The sequence below is a fragment of the Schistocerca gregaria genome, chromosome 1 (genome assembly GCF_023897955.1).
Source record: "Schistocerca gregaria isolate iqSchGreg1 chromosome 1, iqSchGreg1.2, whole genome shotgun sequence".
NCBI classification, from domain to species: domain Eukaryota; kingdom Metazoa; phylum Arthropoda; class Insecta; order Orthoptera; family Acrididae; genus Schistocerca; species Schistocerca gregaria.
Genome location: NC_064920.1, coordinates 1,179,545,689 through 1,179,564,684, shown reverse-complemented (window position 1 = coordinate 1,179,564,684; position 18,996 = coordinate 1,179,545,689). Strand labels below are relative to the sequence as shown.

Sequence of the window (18,996 nt, the reverse complement as noted above, 5' to 3'; positions counted from 1 at the left end):
TGCAGGTGTACCATGAGTAACATTGTTGGAGATAAAGGTACTGAAAAGTGCAATTTCCTGTGATATTGGTGATAATAAAAATCTTCTGATACTTTTTTGTGTAGAAACAATAAATTCTTAAAATTTCAAAATGTGAAGGAAGTTTAGTGGATTAACTAAAACGAAATAAGATGTAGAACATTTATCAGAAATGTAGTTACAAAACAATAAAATTAGAAAAATGGTTTAAATTTTGTTCATAAATTGTGTAGCATACTGAGGGATAGTCATAAAGTTTTGATTATCACTTTGAAAAAGTAAAATTACATAATTAGTTTTTGTTTGTTTGTTTGCTAGTATAGGTCTGTAGTCTTGGTACACATTATAAAATCTGAACCGTAGGTTGCTAAAGGAACCAGAATAAAATGGCGTAGCCCATTTTCTTTTTTGATGGTAGTGCCAGGAATGTCACAGTGGTTTCAGGTCACTCTGGAAGGCCAAAGAAGTCATTTGATTTTCTCTGCAACTCTGCTTCTGCTGCTGATTTTCCACTTTATTTCTGGGGTGCACCATTTTTTTTATTTAGTTATTATTTTTTTTATTCTGTTCTAGCCATGCCTATTGTTCTGTGGCATGGAGACTTTGATGTGTGTCAGAACTGCAAACAAATAAAATGTTAATTGCCTAACCTTAATCTTATGATAGTTAAAACTTTATGACTGCCCCAAATACTTCCAAAAGTTTCATATGTCAGTTGTGCATCAGAACAATTTTAGAGGCCATCGTTGTGTAATGAGGAAATGCTGAAAACAAATGGAATAGAAATAATATAATTGAAAACATGTTTACAGGCAAATTGTTTAGACCTTACAATCTTTGCACCAACTATGTGCACTACATATTTGTATATATGCATACCTTTATGAGAGAGTATTTTGTTCATGGTCCCTGATCACTTTTAACCAATCTGACAGTGTATTTATTTTACTGTATGGTACACCGCTTCTGGCTAAACTTAATTTTCTGGTATTCGTAATTTCTCAGACTGCTTCCTTACTTCATGTTTTCAATAACATTATTTCCATTCTATTTGTGTTTGGCATTTTCTGAATGCACAATGTGGAAGTATAATAGGATTTCAAACTACAAAACTGTTCTAATGCACATTTCATTTATGCCAGTTCCACAATGTACTGGCAGCATTTGCACTGCACAAACATCTCATTGTACATTTTTGTAATGTGTAAATTTTAGTTGTTGATGTTGAGACAGTGATAGTGGCCAGTGACTGAAACTGGTTGTACATAATAAAGGAAATATTTACACAGCTGATTGTCATGTCAAAATGAAACTGCTGCATTTTATCAAATAATAAAGACGTTGTGCAGGTTGTGACAGTGCTAAACTGCTTCTGAACTGCAAGTGATCATAAAAAACAATGAAAATACATACAGAACTGAAAGGAAACACCCTTGCCAACAGAAAGCCAGAAATCTAGGGTATGAAAAGATTTACAAAGTGGATTGATATCTAAAGCAGGTAATTATTTTAGGAAGGTACTTGTGCGAGGAGCAAAATCTGTTGTAGGCAAGAAGAAAGCACATAAATGCTATCGGGCATCATTTAAAATAGAGGGGAAGAGTTTCAATAAAACAATGTTAAAAACATAACAGAATATGATAAGTTTTTTCTAAAGGATGAGAAAAGATAGTATGAAAATTTGGCAAGGAAAAAAGAAGAAAGAAGATAGACACCACATCTCATGAGTTAATGTAGCACAGTTACAATAACAGAGACGTAATTCTACATGCATTTCAAGATTTCTTTAAATTTTATGTATTTCAGGAGATGAATCATAAACTCAAATATTAGGCTGGTATATAAGTTTGTAATGTTTTTGTTTTGCATGTTGGTATGCCTGTTGCTGTGGTTTTTATTTATTTGTTGTTTACTGTTGCCATTGAGTTTACATTTTGTCATTTGGAGATAGTGAGTGGAACTGTGGCAGCTAGAAAAATGGAGTGTCAAGTGGAGAAATTCTAACATTTCCGACATATTCTTCTGTTTGAGTTCCGTAGAGGGTTGACAGCAATGGAGTCAGATAGAAACATTTGTGACATATGTCCACCCCGTAGTGCAGCGGTAGCATTACTGCCTACCATGCAAGAGACCCGGGCTTGATTCCTGGCAGGGGACTTTTTGTTGTGTGTCCTTCATCATCGTTTCATCACCATTGACACCCAAGTCACCGAAGTGCCGTCAACTAAAAAGACTTGTAGTACGGCAGCCATACCTCAAAGGGGATATCCCGGCCAATAAATGCCAAAAGATCATTTTGTTTGCACCATGTATGGGGATAATCCCATTGTTCAGAGCAGAGCAAGAAAATGTCATTCTCATTTTAAATGGGATCGTTTTGACATTAGTGGCTCTCCGTGTTCAGGATGATCTTCGTGGTTTGATGAAGATCATTTAATCGCTTCAATCCACACTGATCCACATTAGTGTACTTGAGAATGATCTGTGATCATTCCACCATTGTGCAACATTTGCAGCCAGTAGGGAAGGTTCAAATACCGGGTGTATGGGTACTGCATGCTTTAAGCCAAAATTACAAAAATCAGTTGGTGGCCATATGTGCATCTCTGCTTGCTTGTCATCAATTGGCTCATGAACAACACAGAACATTCCTATTCTGTATCATTATTGGTGATGAGAAAGGGTGTCTTGATGCTAACATAATGGAAAGAAAGGAATGGTTAATCCCAAGCAAAGCAGCAACTTCCCGTACAAAGACTTGTGCGCATCCACAAAAGATGGTTTTATGCATCTGGTGGAACAGTGACAAAGTGGTGTACTACAAATTGCTTCCCCGAGATGCAACCATTACTGCTAACATTTACTGTCAATAACTGAGATGTCTTGCAGATGCAGTCCAAGAGTAACAACTAGGAAGACTGCATGAAGTGATGCTAGTCCACAGTAATGTCCACCCATGTTCTGCTAGACTGACAAAGATCACTATACAGGAGTTTCAATCTCTGTTGGTCCATCTTGACCAGGGGACATCAGCTGGTTAAGTAATTGTCAGCATCGATAAAATTTATCAACAGCCGTGTACTTTAAAACATTACTTTATTTTATTTTGAAGGCAACCAGTTTCGGCATTTAATATTGCCATTTTCAGGCTCCATATGCATCTATCCAAATAAACAAACTTGTCATATAGTGCCATAAATCACTGGATACAATGAATTCAATCATTACACAATTGCTTCATTTGAAGATGTAATAGTAACTGACAGCAACAGCAGTTGCTATCACATCTTCAAATGAAACAATTGTATAACGATTGAATTCATGAAATCCAGTGATTTATGGAGCTATGTAACAAGTTCGTTTATTTGGATAGATGGGTATGGGGCCTGAAGATGGCATAATGAAATGCTGAAACTGGTTGCCTTCAGAATAAAATAAAATAATATCTTAAAGTATACAGCTATTGGTAAATTTTACTGGAATTGACAAATACAGGAGTTTGGTTGGGAAATCATTCTATGTCCACCTTATTCGCCTGGTCTTGTGCCCACAGATTTTCACCTTTTCTGCTTTATCGAGCAACATTCAGGGAACTTCCTTTCTGGATGAAAATGTGCTCTGAATGTGGCTCGATGGGTACTTCACCTCAAAGCCATGTAATTTCTACAGTTGTGGAATCAAGAAGCTGTCTCGGTGTCGACAGAGTGTTGTAAATTGTGATGGAGAATGTATTGTTGATGACTGAAGTTTCTGATGGTATGTTAAGCCATTCCAGATATGAAAAAAGGGAAGACTGTATCACATAGCTGTTGGGCTGTGCTTCTTTTGACTCTTTCAGTCCTGGTTGATTTTGCTACAAATACCTGTTAAGTCCCATATTTTCAGTCTTTTTGTCTTGTACGTGAATCTGTCAATACTGTGTAATGCAGCCATTTGCTTATGCCAGATAAGTGTATGGGTTCTGTCTATCTTTACTCAGTGTGTTTGATTTTCAGATTTTTTAAAAACTTTTAATTAATTAATTAATTAACTTGTTTGAAACTTCTTTAACTCTTTTACTTTGCAGCAATGTTTTATCCTTAATGATGTCACATTTTCCTTAATATACAAATAATTTTGAAAATTAAAGTGTCTTGTTCTTAATGCTGTAATTTACTTTGATATGTTTAGGAATGGCCACACAATGGGAGAAGCCTTCTCTGATGTTAAATTAGGACCTGGAATGGTCTATTTCCCTGCAGTAAGCTTAGCGTTCACTGAAAACCTGGTTGCAAATTTTGGGTCTACACCATTTCGTTATCCAGTGGAAGGATATCAACCAATTCAGGAAGTTCCACATCATGACTTAGACAAAGCCAATATGCTATTCAAATGGCTGCTGCAGCTTCTTATGGTTTTTGAACAGAGTTATGAAGTTAGTAAGATTTATTAGCTGTGAAATATTTCATGTTGTAAATAGGAAATATTTCTTATTATGATCTCATAATGTGTATTTTTCTATGTATGTTGTTTTGCATTTTACTTATTTGTTATGTTACTAAAGCATTGCTTATATATATATATATATATATATATATATATATATATATATATATATATATATATATATATATATATATATATATATATATATATATATATATATATCCTGCCTGTATATTTGTGTCAAAAATTAATTCTGTAGTCTGTATCTTGAACAGAATTCTACTCGGAACATAGAGGATGTGACATCAAACCAGGCATTACTGATGGGATTAGCTGGTGTTTTGATCGACCCATTGGCTCCATTACTGCTGTCATCATATATTTCAGAAGCATGCTTGTTACCCTTTTTAGAGCTGTTGTGTGGTGTGCCTGCAGATTATATGCAACCAGAAGGAAACACAAGGGAAAAGAAACATAAATTTTTAATTTTCATGGATTTATTGTGGGCTTTTCTTGAGGTACTTTGTATGATTCTTAAATAGTTTTTACCTGCTGTTGGGTGAGAATATGCTTGCTTAAGAACTATAATCTCTTCCAGGAGCATGAAATAAAGCAGTGTCTGGAAAGTATAGCATCATGCTTACTTGCTTGCTATCGCCATGTTTCGTTTGATCTCGATTATGCTAGTCAAAAGAGGAGCCTCGTAATGCTTACCCATTTGGTTAGCCACCCACGAACAAGGCACTATCTGTTGGAAAATGTGCTGTTTGATAAAGTGAGGTGAGTGAGTGATTTGTCGTATGTATGTCAATTGCAGTTTCTTTATGGCTCCTTCATTGTCAGCCTGAGTGTCAGAAAAATACACTCCTGGAAATTGAAATAAGAACACCGTGAATTCATTGTCCCAGGGGAAACTTTATTGACACATTCCTGGGGTCAGATACATCACATGATCACACTGACAGAACCACAGGCACATAGACACAGGCAACGGAGCATGCACAATGTCGGCACTAGTACAGTGTATATCCAACTTTCGCAGCAATGCAGGCTGCTATTCTCCCATGGAGACGATTATAGAGATGCTGGATGTAATCCTGTGGAACGGCTTGCCATGCCATTTCCACCTGGCGCCTCAGTTGGACCAGCGTTCGTGCTGGACGTGCAGACCGCGTAAGACGACGCTTCATCCAGTCCCAAACATGCTCAATGGGGGACAGATCCGCAGATCTTGCTGGCCAGGGTAGTTGACTTACACCTTCTAGAGCACGTTGGGTGGCACGGGATACATGCGGACGTGCATTGTCCTGTTGGAACAGCAAGTTCTCTTGCCGGTCTAGGAATGGTAGAACGATGGGTTCGATGACGGTTTGGATGTACCGGGCACTATTCAGTGTCCCCTCGACGATCACCAGAGGTGTACGGCCAGTGTAGGAGATCGCTCCCCACACCATGATGCCGGGTGTTGGCCCTGTGTGCCTCGGTCGTATGCAGTCCTGCACGGCGCCAAACACGCATACGACCATCATTGGCACCAAGGCAGAAGCGACTCTCATCATTGAAGACGACACGTCTCCATTCGTCCCTCCATTCACGCCTGTCGCGACACCACTGGAGGCGGGCTGCACGATGTTGGGGCGTGAGCGGAAGACGGCCTGACGGTGTGCGGGACCGTAGCCCAGCTTCATGGCGACGGTTGCGAATGGTCCTCGCCGATACCCCAGGAGCAACAGTGTCCCTAATTTGCTGGGAAGTGGCGGTTGCGGTCCCCTATGGCACTGCGTAGGATCCTACGGTCTTGGCGTGCATCCGTGCGTCGCTGCGGACCGGTCCCAGGTCGACGGGCAAGTGCACCTTCCACCGACCACTGGCGACAACATCGATGTACTGTGGAGACCTCACGCCCCACGTGTTGAGCAGTTCGGCGGTACGTCCACCCGGCCTCCCGCATGCCCACTATACCCCTCGCTCAAAGTCCGTCAACTGCACATACGGTCCACGTCCACACTGTCGCGGCATGCTACCAGTGTTAAAGACTGCGATGGAGTTCCGTATGCCACGGCAAACTGGCTGACACTGACGGCGGCGGTGCACAAATGCTGCGCAGCTAGCGCCATTCGACGGCCAACACCGCGGTTCCTGGTGTGTCCGCTGTGCCGTGCGTGTGATCATTGCTTGTTCAGCCCTCTCGCAGTGTCCGGAGCAAGTATGGTGGGTCTGACACACCGGTGTCAATGTGTTCTTTTTTCCATTTCCAGGAGTGTATATCTGACTCTACTCACAGTGAACTTCTTATTTTGCAGAAACTGAAGTTTTGTTACCCTTTTCCGGCTCATATCTGTCATACAGCAAAAATTCAGTGTGTTTTGTGGCACTTAGTAACTATTTAGTCATGCACAAGTAGAAAGTGGATAATTTCTGTGTAGAATGGCGTGCGGGATATATAATCATGTCAGCCATAGTTTGTATGTTAGTCCTGTCACTGTGATTTAGGCCTTGGATGATTTGTTACAACTCAAAAAATACAGTTCTTGTCTGATGATATGACATTACACCTTGCTTTAGAAGTCGAAGCTAAAGTCTTCTAGGTTGTTTGGCTGTATCATGTTCCTTTTCAGTATCTTCTACACAGTCAATGTTTTGACCTCTCTACTGGGATCTACTTCAGGATCATCTGGTGCCCAGATAGCTGAGCACTCTGCAAGAAGTTCCCAGAAGAGGGGTCAGAATGTCAATCGTGTAGAAAAAATTGAAGAGGAAAATTGACACAACTAACATCTTAATAGATTTTTACCTTAAGTGACAATGAACATGAAAAACTGCAGATATACCTTAGAAGATTTCAATGGAGTTCCATCTATCTATGAGCTGAGAAGTTATGGTGGTGTGGACATTGTGCCATTAGGAGGAAATCATTTAATAACCCAAACATATGAAGTTTGTTTAGAATCTCATCTTTAATTGTATGTATTACTTTTGCAACATCATCACATAACTAAACATGATTTTGATGACAGTGAAGGCATCATGATGTTTCCTCACTACTACCCTTACTTTATTATTGATGTCATAATTAAAGTAATTCTTTAGTTTAGTGCCACATGGGTGCCTTAAAGAATCTTGTGTATAATGAATTGATTTTATTGTTACACCTTTTTCTATAAAATTGATATGGATAACACTGTATTCATCTGTTAAAATATACATCCATATTTCTGTACACTGAACTGGCATTTGGGAGGACAATGGTTCAAACCTGTGTTTAGCTGTCTAGATTTATGTTTTCCATGATTTCCCAAAATTGCTCTAGGCAAATGTTGGGATGGTCCCTTGAAAGGGTAAGGCTGATTTCCTTCCACATCCTTGACACAATCTGAGCTTGTAATCCGTCTCTAATGACCTCGATGTTGACAGGACGTAAACTCAATTCTTCCTTCCTTCCTTCCTTTCATATTTGTGTACTTTTGATGTACAAAATGCCCAATGTAGTCTCTGGCTTTATTCAAGAGAAGGTCTACAGATACAGTGAACATCAAATGTATAAACTGTAGCATTTATTTTAATTACAGAGAGCTATTGGATAGGTGAAAATAAGCTCACATTCACCATGAGACAGATGTTGGTTCTCTCTCAAAATGATGTGATAGTACTTTCAATCAAATCGCCCAACTCCATGACTGGTTGAATAGCACAGGGAACCTAGCTCAGTTTACCATTCTGAAATGCCACCCTTAAATGTGTGTTAGGAGAGATCATTTTAATTACCACTGACACCGAGTGAGAATAAAATTTCAGTTTTTGTAGTTGTATCTATAATTGGACAGTGGTAACAGTGAATTCTCAATCATACCATTGGAACAACTTAATAGTTTGGCCCTCCACCATTCTCAAGTATGCAGAATGAAAACTAGAAAATTTCAATCACAGTTAATGAAAGTTCACATAAAAACTTAGCTGCTTCATATGATGAGATCTCAACTTGGAAATACTCGGTGGTTCTGCTTCAGAAAGTCCCAGTGTTTGATATTTCTGATGTACTAATTTTTGTATAAAACACAGAGTATATCACATTCCTTGTTTTGTGCTATGATCGATTTGGATGCACATTGATGATACGTACATTTCTTGTCTGACAGCCTTTGAAAGAATCTCACAAGCAGCTTCCGAAAGACAATAATGCAGACTCACTGATTGACTGACCTTCAACTTACTACCCACTGCCTGCTGTGGTTCATGTGTCACTTTCTTTTGTATCTACATCTACATCTACATCCATACTCCGCAAGCCACCTGACGGTGTGTGGCGGAGGGTACCCCGAGTACCTCTATCGGTTCTCCCTTCTATTCCAGTGTCGTATTGTACGTGGAGAGAAGGATTGTCGGTATGCTTCTGTGTGGGCTCTAATCTCTCTGATTTTATCCACATGGTCTCTTCGCGAGATATACGTAGGAGGGAGCAATATACTGCTTGACTCTTCGGTGAAGGTATGTTCTCGGAGCTTTAACAAAAGCCCGTACGGAGCTACTGAGCGTCTCTCCTGCAGAGTCTTCCACTGGAGTTTATCTATCATCTCCATAACACTTTCGCGATTACTAAATGATCCTGTAACAAAGCGCGCTGCTCTCCGTTGGATCTTCTCTATCTCCTCTATCAACCCTATCTGGTACGGATCCCACACTGCTGAGCAGTATTCAAGCATTGGGCGAACAAGCGTACTGTAAGCTACTTCCTTTGTTTCCATATTGCATTTCCTTAGGATTCTTCCAATGAATCTCAGTCTGGCATCTGCTTTATAGACGATCAACTTCATATGATCATTCCATTTCTGTATATTGTGAATAGCAATTGTCCTATGACACTCCCCTGCGGCACACCTGAAATCACTCTCACTTCGGAAGACTTCTTTCCATTGATAATAACATGCTGCATTCTGTTATCTAGGAACTCCTCAATCCAATCATACAATTGATCTGATAGTCCGTATGCTCTTACTTTGTTCGTTAAACGACTGTGGGGAACTGTGTCAAACGCCTTGCGGAAGTCAAGAAACACGACATCTACCTGTGAACCCGTGTCTATGGCCCTCTGAGTCTCGTGGACGAGTAGCGCGAGCTGGGTTTCACCCGACCGTCTTTTTCGAAACCCATGCTGATTCCTACAGAGCAGATTTCTAGTCTCCAGAAAAGACGTTATACTCGAATATAATACGTGTTCCAAAATTCTATAACTGATCGACGTTAGAGATATAGGTCTATAGTTCTGCACATCTGTTGATGACCAAACAGTTGAATACATTGTTAAATGTAAGATTTACGAAACAACAATTAAGTCCTTATTAAAAATAAAGATTCCAAGACTTACCAAGCGGAAAGCACCGGTAGATAGGCACAATAAATAAAACACACACACTCACACACACACACAGAATTTCTAGCTTTCGCAACTGACGGTTGCTTCTTCAGGAAAGAGGGAAGGAGAGGGAAAGACGAAAGGATGTGGGTTTTGAGGGAGAGGGTAAGGAGTCATTCCAATCCCAGGAGCGGAAAGACTTACCTTAGGGGGAAAAAAAGATAGGTGTACACTCGCACGCGCACACACACTCACACACATATCTATCCGCGCATACACAGGCACAAGCAGACATTTGTAAAGGCAAAGATTTCGGGCATAGATGTCAGTAGAGGGGAAGTACAGAGGCAAAGAAGTTGTTGATAGACAGGTTAGGTATGAGCGGCGACAACTTGAAATTAGCGGAGGTTGAGGCCTGGCGGATATCGAGAAGAGAGGATATACTGAAGGGCGAGTTCCCATCTCCGGAGGTGGGATAGGTTGGTGTTGGTGGGAAGTATCCAGTTAACCCGGACGGTGTAACACTGTGCCAAGATGTGCTGGCCGTGCACCAAGGCATGTTTAGCCACAGGGTGATCCTCATTACCAACAAACACTGTCTGCCTGTGTCCATTCATGCGAATGGACAGCTTGTTGCAGGTCTTTCCCACATAGAAAGCGTCACTGTGTAGGCAGGTCAGTTGGTAAATCACGTGGGTGCTTTCACACGTGGCTCTGCCTTTGATCGTGTACACCTTCCGGGTTACAGGACTGGAGTAGGTGGTGGTGGGAGGGTGCATAGGACAGGTTTTAAACCAGGGGTGGTTACAAGGGTAGGAGCCAGAGGGTAGGGAAGGTGGTTTGGGGATTTCATAGGGATGAACCAAGAGGTTACGAAGGTTAGGTGGACGGCGGAAAGAAACTCTTGGTGGAGTGGGGAGGATTTCATGAAGGATGTATCTTATTTCGGGGCAGGATTTTAGGAAGTCGTATCCATGCTGGATAGCCACATTCAGAGTCTGATCCAGTCCCGGGAAGTATCCTGTCACAAGTGGGGCACTTTTAGGGTTCTTCTGTGAGAGGTTCTGGGTTTGAGGGGATGAGGAAGTGGCTCTGGTTATTTGCTTCTGTACCAGGTCGGGAGGGTAGTTGCGGGATGCGAAAGCTGTTTTCAGGTTGTTGGTGTAATGGTTCAGGGATTCAGGACTGGAGCAGATTCTTTTGCCACGAAGGCCTAGGCTGTAGGGAAGGGGCCATTTGGTATGGAATGGGTGGCAGCTGTCATAATAGAGGTACTGTTGCTTGTTGGTGGGTTTGATGTGGACGGATGTGTGAAGCTGGCCATTGGAGAGATGGAGGTCAACGTCAAGGAAAGTGGCATGTGATTTGGAGTAGTACCAGGTGAATCTGATGGAACCAAAGGAGTTGAGGTTGGAGAGGAAATTCAGGAGTTGTTCTTCACTGTGAGTCCAGATAATGAAGATGTCGTCAATAAATCTGTACCAAACTTTGGGTTGGCAGGCTTGGGTAACCAAGAAGGCTTCCTCTAAGCGACCCATAAATAGGTTGGCATACGAGGGGGCCATCCTGGTACCCATGGCTGTTCCCTTTAATTGTTGGTATGTCTGGCCTTCAAAAGTGAAGAAGTTGTGGGTCAGGATGAAGACGGCTAAGGTGACAAGGAAAGAGGTTTTAGGTAGGGTGGCAGGTGAACGGCGTGAAAGGAAGTGCTCCATTGCAGCGAGGCCCTGGACATGTGGGTTATTTGTGTATAGGGAAGTGGCATCAGTGGTTACCAATGGTTACAAGGATGGTTTCCGGGGGTAACAGACTGGGTAAGGATTCCAGGCATTCGAGAAAGTGGTTGGTGTCTTTGATGAAGGATGGGAGAATGCATGTAATGGGTTGATCAACACCTTCAACCCGGAAGGTGTACACGATCAAAGGAAGAGTCACTTGTGAAAGCACCCACGTGATTTACCAACTGACCTGCCTACACTGTGACGCTTTCTATGTGGGAATGACCAGCAACAAACTGTCCATTCGCATGAATGGACACAGGCAGACAGTGTTTGTTGGTAATGAGGATCACCCTGTGGCTAAACATGCCTTGGTGCACGGCCAGCACATCTTGGCACAGTGTTACACCGTCCCGGTTATCTGGATACTTCCCACCAACACCAACCTATCCCACCTCCGGAGATGGGAACTCGCCCTTCAGTATATCCTCTCTTTTCGATATCCGCCAGGCCTCAACCTCCGCTAATTTCAAGTTGCCGCCGCTCAGACCTCTCCTGTCTTTCAACAACTTCTTTGCCTCTGTACTTCCACCTCTACTGACATCTCTGCCCGAACTCTTTGCCTTTACAAATGTCTGTTTGTGCCTGTGTATGCGCGGATGGATATGCGTGTGTGTGCGAGTGTACACCTGTCCTTTTTTCCGTTCCCGGGATTGGAATGACTCCTTACCCTCTCCCTTAAAACCCACATCCTTTCGTCTTTCCCTCTCCTTCCCTCTTTCCTGAGGAAGCAACCGTCGGTTGCGAAAGCTAGAAATTCTGTGTGTGTGTTTGTGTGTTTTATTTATTGTGCCTATCTACCGGCGCTTTCCCGCTTGGTAAGTCTTGGAATCTTTGTTTTTAATAAATTTTTCCCATGTGGAAGTTTCTTTCTATTTTATTTACAATTAAGTCATTAGATGTTTATTGTTACTTACATCAAAAAATGGGCCACATATAGCCCTACATGTTCTGATATTCAGTTTGGAAGAGTTTACTTTATTTCATATACAATTTCAATGAATTTTACAGTACAGTTTAAATTAAATTTTAGTTAAATATAAACAAATTACTTTGAATAAGATATTGTAATCAGTGTTTGGTTTGCTCTCTATTAGAACTATCATTTTAAATAATCAAAAAACAAAGCTGATGTGACTTACCAAACAAAAGCGCTGGCAGGTCGATAGATACACAAACATACACACAAAATTCAAGCTTTCGCAACCAACGGTTGCTTCATCAGGAAAGAGGGAAGGAGAGGGAAAGACGAAAGGATGTTGGTTTTAAGGTAGAGGGTAAGGAGTCATTCCAATCCCAGGAGCAGAAAGACTTACCTCAAGGGGGAAAAAGGACAGGTATACACTTGTGCTCGCGCGCGCGCGCACACACACACACACACACACACACACACACACACACACACACACATCCATCCGCACATACACAGACACAAGCAGACATTTGTAAAGGCCAATAATTTTAAATAATCATAATGAATGAACATCGTAGCTTTTCAAATATAGGGAAGAAGTGAATTTCCAAGAATGTGTGGTGCAACATGGCTGCACAGTTCACATAACGAAATTTCAGAGTTGGATTATTAACAAATGGCTTTTCCCTTTAGTTGCTAATATAAATCAGGTAACATACTAATGTTAAATTTAATCTGATATAGGAAACTCATTTGTACTAATTTGTAAAGGGCAGTTTACTACTGGAAATGGGTATATGCATAACAGTATGAAGGCCAGAAAGTTAAAAATTCAAGCTAAATTGACCCCTTCAGAGAATGTTAATATGAGAAGGGAATTTTAGATAGGGACGTGAAGGTAGTCTCATTTCAGTTCCTAAGTAGAACTTTATCAAAGGTGGTGATTTGTTCTGTGATGTCAGTGACTAACGACTGACAGTGTGACTGAACCTGCTGAAAAAGTGAGGAAAAAATTACGTTTTAATATTAGTGCAAACTTTTTAAACTTGTTTACTCTTTGTTTGTGTACCCAATAATTATTCTATTCAAATAATCAGTCATATTCAGAGTGTTTGGAAGTTTATTAATTCACATTTAGTTCATTTCAGGAAATTTAATACCTTTATAAAATCCGTGTTAATACTGTTTATGTATGTAAGTGTGCATACACTTGCCACAAATTGCTTAACAATACTGAAATTAAAAAGGACTGACTGTCCATCTCCCTTGCTGAGCATTCAGCATGTTCGACTGCCAAGTGGAGAATGTGGATGAATTCCGGCTACTGCCGGCTATTTTCCTTGTTGGGAGAATTGTATCAGGCCATGTGAGGCCAGTCAAGGAGCTGCTTCTGTCAGAAGTAGTGGCTGCAAGGTTGTTAGGTGACAAGGGATGCTACAGGGGTTTGCGAGTTACCCTATATGTCCCTCTACATCTCGTTTGTAGAGAATGACTTGACAGCAAATAAGCAGCGTTTGATCTTAAAGACCTGATCGTCAAGACAAGTCCACAAATGAATGTCCAAATACTGGTCACTAAAAAAAGACGACCTGGGTTCTGTTAACATGCATGCAGTCAGAAACTGACATGATTCTCTGACATTGGTAACACTACAATTTCTCATTTGATGGATAATATGTTATAGGAATTGGGAAAAAGAGAAGGTAAAATATACGAATGGGTGGAATTGTTGAAAATCCTAAACTGGATGGGTTATTTTTTTTGAAAGTGTATGACTATTTCGTTATCGCCTACAAGACGTGGCATTGTGGAATCGACCCGAAGACTCAAAGTAGACCTAGTTATGTGTATAGTAATATGCCTTTTACATTGTATACCCACTCTTGTAGAAAAATGCGGTACTATGTTTTTGAATTTTTTCAAACTGTTGCATCCTTGAGCCCCAAGTTCGCGATGTACGACTAGCGGTTACAAAGGTCTAGGATAACACTTTATTAATAATTATAGCACAAAGTAATATCTCCAGTTACAGTTACATTTTCAGCATTCAAGTCCTTTCATCCATACACATATTTTTCCATCATTACTAATTTTTCTACAAGAGTGGGTATACAATGTAAAAGGCATTTTACTATACACATAACTAAGTCTACTTTGAGTCTTCGGGTCGATTCCACAATCCCACGTCTTGTAGGCGATAACATCTCGATCGGTGAAGGATTCCAGTCAAACATTGTGAACCGGGGGCTCAAGGATGCAACAGTTTGAAAAAATTCCAAAACATAGTGCCGCACTGCCCGCTGAGTGCCTGGCGAGTAGGTGACGTAACCCGCCCGACTTGGCTCGGCACTAGGCTGGTGCAGCAGCGGAGCGCGCTGCTAAAGCGACTACAGCGCGTACGGGATAACGACTCCAGCTGGTGCGTGCAGAGTCTATGTCCGTTATCAGCGCGTTACATAATCAAGGTCACTCGCTCTGTATATAAGCGGGCAGCGCATGCCAGCGGAACCATTCAGCCCTGAGTTCTATCTGCAACAGCATTCAAGCACTATGCCTCATCGTCGTGTTTATCATCAACGGCGCCACCTCATGCCTGTCTACAAACATATTATTAGCATTATTTTTGGAGGAAATGGAACAGCCCAGCAAAGGACCTGGAAGAGCAGCTGAACGGAATAGACAGTGTCTTGAAAGGAGGATATAAGATGAACATCAACAAAAGCAAAATGAGGATAATGGAATGTAGTCGAGTTAAATCTGGTGATGCTGTGGGAATTAGATTAGGAAATGAGACACTTAAAGTAGTAAATGAGTTTTGCTATTTGGGGAGCAAAGTAACTGAGGATGGCCAGAGTAGAGGACATATAAACTGTAGACTGGCAATGCAAGGAAGGTGTTTCTGAAGAAGAGAAATTCATTAACATCGAGTATAGATTTAAGTGTCAGGAAGTCATTTCTGAAAGTATTTGTGTGGAGTGTAGCCATGTATGGAAGTGAAATGTGAGCGATAAATAGTTTAGACAAAAAGAGAATAGAAGCTTTCGAAATGTGGTGCTACAGAAGGATGCTGAAGATGAGATGGGTAGATCACATAACTAATGAGGAGGTATTGAATAGAATTGGGGAGAAGAGAAATTTGTGGCACAACTTGACTAGAAGAAGGGATCAGTTGGTAGGACATGTTCGGAGGCATCAAGGAATCACCAATTTAGTATTGTAGGGCAGCGTGGAGGGTAAAAATCGTAGAGGGAGACCAAGAGATGAATATACTAAACAGATTCAGAAGGATGTAGGTTGCAGTACGTACTGGGAGATGAAGTAGTTTGCATAGGATGGAGAGCTTCATCAAACCAGTCTGGACTGAAGACCACAGTAACAACAACAGCTTCAACCATGATTTTTACTTTGTGTGTGTCATACCTTCTCTCACTGTTTCTGGCTTGGCAGTTGGTAAATTTAATATTTAATATTTTTAATTTAATTCTTTACTGTTTGTTTGTCTCAGGCCTTTGTTACATTTTGGAATAGGGTCAGCTTGATTAGTAACGGATTTGGTGTGGTTAATGTAAGGGGTGGTTGGAATCCATTCCTGTCACCGTCCCGTTATCACCTGGTATGGAAAATTTACACCCCAACTGTCTACATATAGTGTCATTCATGTGCAAGTGAGCAAAAGTTTCCTAAATGTTTACTAGACCTATAACTGAGTGGGACTTGGGTATGAGCGTAATAATCACTTAGGATGGCCGGCACACTAATCCTTGTTGTTAATCCACTGGGTGGATTCAATCCAGTGCTAGCACACTTCCCAGTTCTGAAAGCAGTGCTCTAACATGCGTGGCTGTCTGGGTGGGTAGTGTTCTTACTCTCTTAATTGTTACATAATATCAGTGTGAAGTTAAGGGAAAGACCACCACTGAAACACACAACAGAAAATGGCATTCACACTAGCTTTTAAGCACTAGCTCTTTTTCTAACAGTAGTACACACATTCACACACAGCCACACAAATGCACACTCCCATGGCCAATATCACAAGTTTAAAGAAGACTATTTGCTCCAAGTTTATAATAAATATTAGCAAATATCAATGGATTTTGTAAACTGAATAACTCTATACCACTGTACAGTGAGAATAAGTACTGCTGCATTTTTAAAGGATTAATTATTTATTTAATTGTGTCCAAGCCATAGACAATCCACATATTACATATACACACAAATACAAATACAATACATGTATGTATAAATAAAATGGGGAGTCACATTACAATATAAAGACAAACATTGTTCAGCAGAGGATACACTCGTTTCGCATGCGCTGATCTTTCCCAAACTGGGGCAGCATATTCACCAACCGAGTAGCAGAGTGCTTTGCTGATGTACGTAAAGTATGTGGGTCGGCTCCCCATTTTGTGGAGGTGAGCTTGGTCAGGAGGTTGTTACTTGTTAATAGTTTACCCCTGACCTTGTCTACATGATGCCTGTAAGTAAGTGTGCGATCAAGGGTGATGCCTAAATAACAAGGAGTGCTGCTGAACGCGATCCGTTGGTTGTTCCACATGATGTTTAGGATATGTTTGGCGTCTCGGTTTCGAAGATGGAATAGGCAGGATAATGTTTTTGCTGCGTTCGGGCGTAGGCAGTTGGCTTCGTAGTATGGCGTTAGACCGTTGAGGGCATTCATAAGGCTAATTTCCATGTCGTTAAAGTTCCAACCCTGCACGGCTATTGCAAGATTGTCCGCGTAAGCAAAGCTCCTAATCCCTGGTGCAACTGGTTGATCATTCACATATATGTTGAAAAGAGTGGGTGCGAGGACACTACCTTGGGGTAGTCCATTTTTCTGGATATGCCATCGGCTTCGCTCCCTCCTAGGTTTACGATGAACCATCTGTTGCTGAGAAGAGTTGATACAATTTGTATCAGCCTGAAATCATTAGTCATAGCTTATATTTTAGTGAGCAGCAGTTTGTGATTAACAGTGTCAAATGCAGATGAGAGGTCGACAAGTACGGCTTCAGTAATTAGACGGTTCTTGTACCCATTCTCTATGAACTGGGTAAGATTCAAGACGTTTCTTTTAAAGGATAAGCATGTACTGTAAGTAAAGATATGTCTGCTACCATTTGCATATCTACTTAACTGATTTACTGCTATGAATGCTTACTGCTACTTAAGCTAAGACCATCTTTAAGGGCTTCATTATCAATGAGCTGCTAAACCAAAATCTTCCTTTCTTATGGTACAGTCATAGAGTGACAATTTTTATGTAACTAAACAGCTTTCTTATTTCTTTGGTGTATGATAGGGCAGTACCTTTGAGTATCAGTTTTCTTTTATGTTCTTTTAAGAAGTTTGTGTGCCCATTACTGTGAGATACCAGTGGTTGGTTTGAAATGATTTCCAAGTAGTTTGCTATTTTCTTTCATTGTTCTGTGTGCTGCAAAGTATTTTCAATTTGTGTTATACAATTGCAAATGGCATTAGTAGTTTTCATTATTCATTGTTTCTTAATTTGTGCTTATGCTTTCTGATTGTTTGCATCTTCCATAAAGCATACAGTGAGAGTGGATATAACTGTTGATTGTTTACTACTATTCCTTACAGATTTGCAAATTTTGTCCATGTTAAACCAATGGACGAAGGTGGCTTGGCTCAAGTCGTGACAAACCCGTGGTGGGAAACAGATGTTGTTGATGATGATGTTGAAAGAAACAAGGAAGATTATTTGCAAGCCTGTCAGAAAATTAAGGAAGCTGCAGCAAGTCAGTTCTTCCCTAACTTTGGTAGTTATATTTATATTTTTGTCCCCAGTATGTTTCAGTAACATTTTCTGTTTGATGTAGGCGTAGAAGCTGTGCAAATTAATTTTCTTGGGAAACTTCTGGATAATGCAGATGGAACTGAAACACAGCCGTCCTCAAGAAAGATATTCCTGAAGAAATTTCGAGTGTTCTTGCATGAAAATCTCATCTCCAGTCAAGTATGGTCCATAATTTCATTAGTAGACATTATTACATTACTTTCTATTTGATTTGTGAACTATAATAATGAAAGTTTCAAGCAACTTTTGCATTATGTTACCATCTTGCTGTATTTAAGTGACTTGTGATTACGCCACTGAAGAAACTCTTCAGCCAGTAAATGTATATGCTATGCTGTTTATGTTACCTGATTGCATTATAGTACAAAAATGGAAATTACATCTGCCACTAATTTGGTTGGTTATGGTAAATAACAATCCCCATGTTTACTATTAAATATTTTCTTTGTAGATCATACAATAGTGCAGTCCAGATGGAAGTCTTATGAGTGAAGGAAACCCTGTGTAGAAAGTTTAAATTCATGTAAAGCTGCAGGTTGTATAAATTAAGTATCAGAAACTTTAAGGATTTGTTCTCTATTTCAAAATACAGAATTTTGTACAGAAACCAGATGGCAGTTATAAGAGTCGAGGGACATAAAAGGGAAGCAGTGCTTGGGAAGGGAGTGAGACAGGGTTGCAGCCT

General features: G+C 40.6%; 1 protein-coding gene across 2 annotated transcripts in view; it reads left to right on the top strand.

The window, feature by feature from the left end:
• LOC126284497 (E3 ubiquitin-protein ligase RNF123-like) overlaps positions 1-18,996 on the top strand; it is a 184,962-nt gene that overhangs the window by 31,851 nt on the left and 134,115 nt on the right. For both annotated transcript variants that reach the window (XM_049983475.1, XM_049983465.1), the window contains exons 6-10: positions 4,189-4,432; positions 4,719-4,961; positions 5,042-5,223; positions 18,095-18,252; positions 18,334-18,470. In XM_049983475.1, coding sequence (XP_049839432.1) covers positions 4,189-4,432; positions 4,719-4,961; positions 5,042-5,223; positions 18,095-18,252; positions 18,334-18,470 — 964 coding nt within the window. The remainder of the gene's footprint in view (positions 1-4,188; positions 4,433-4,718; positions 4,962-5,041; positions 5,224-18,094; positions 18,253-18,333; positions 18,471-18,996) is intronic.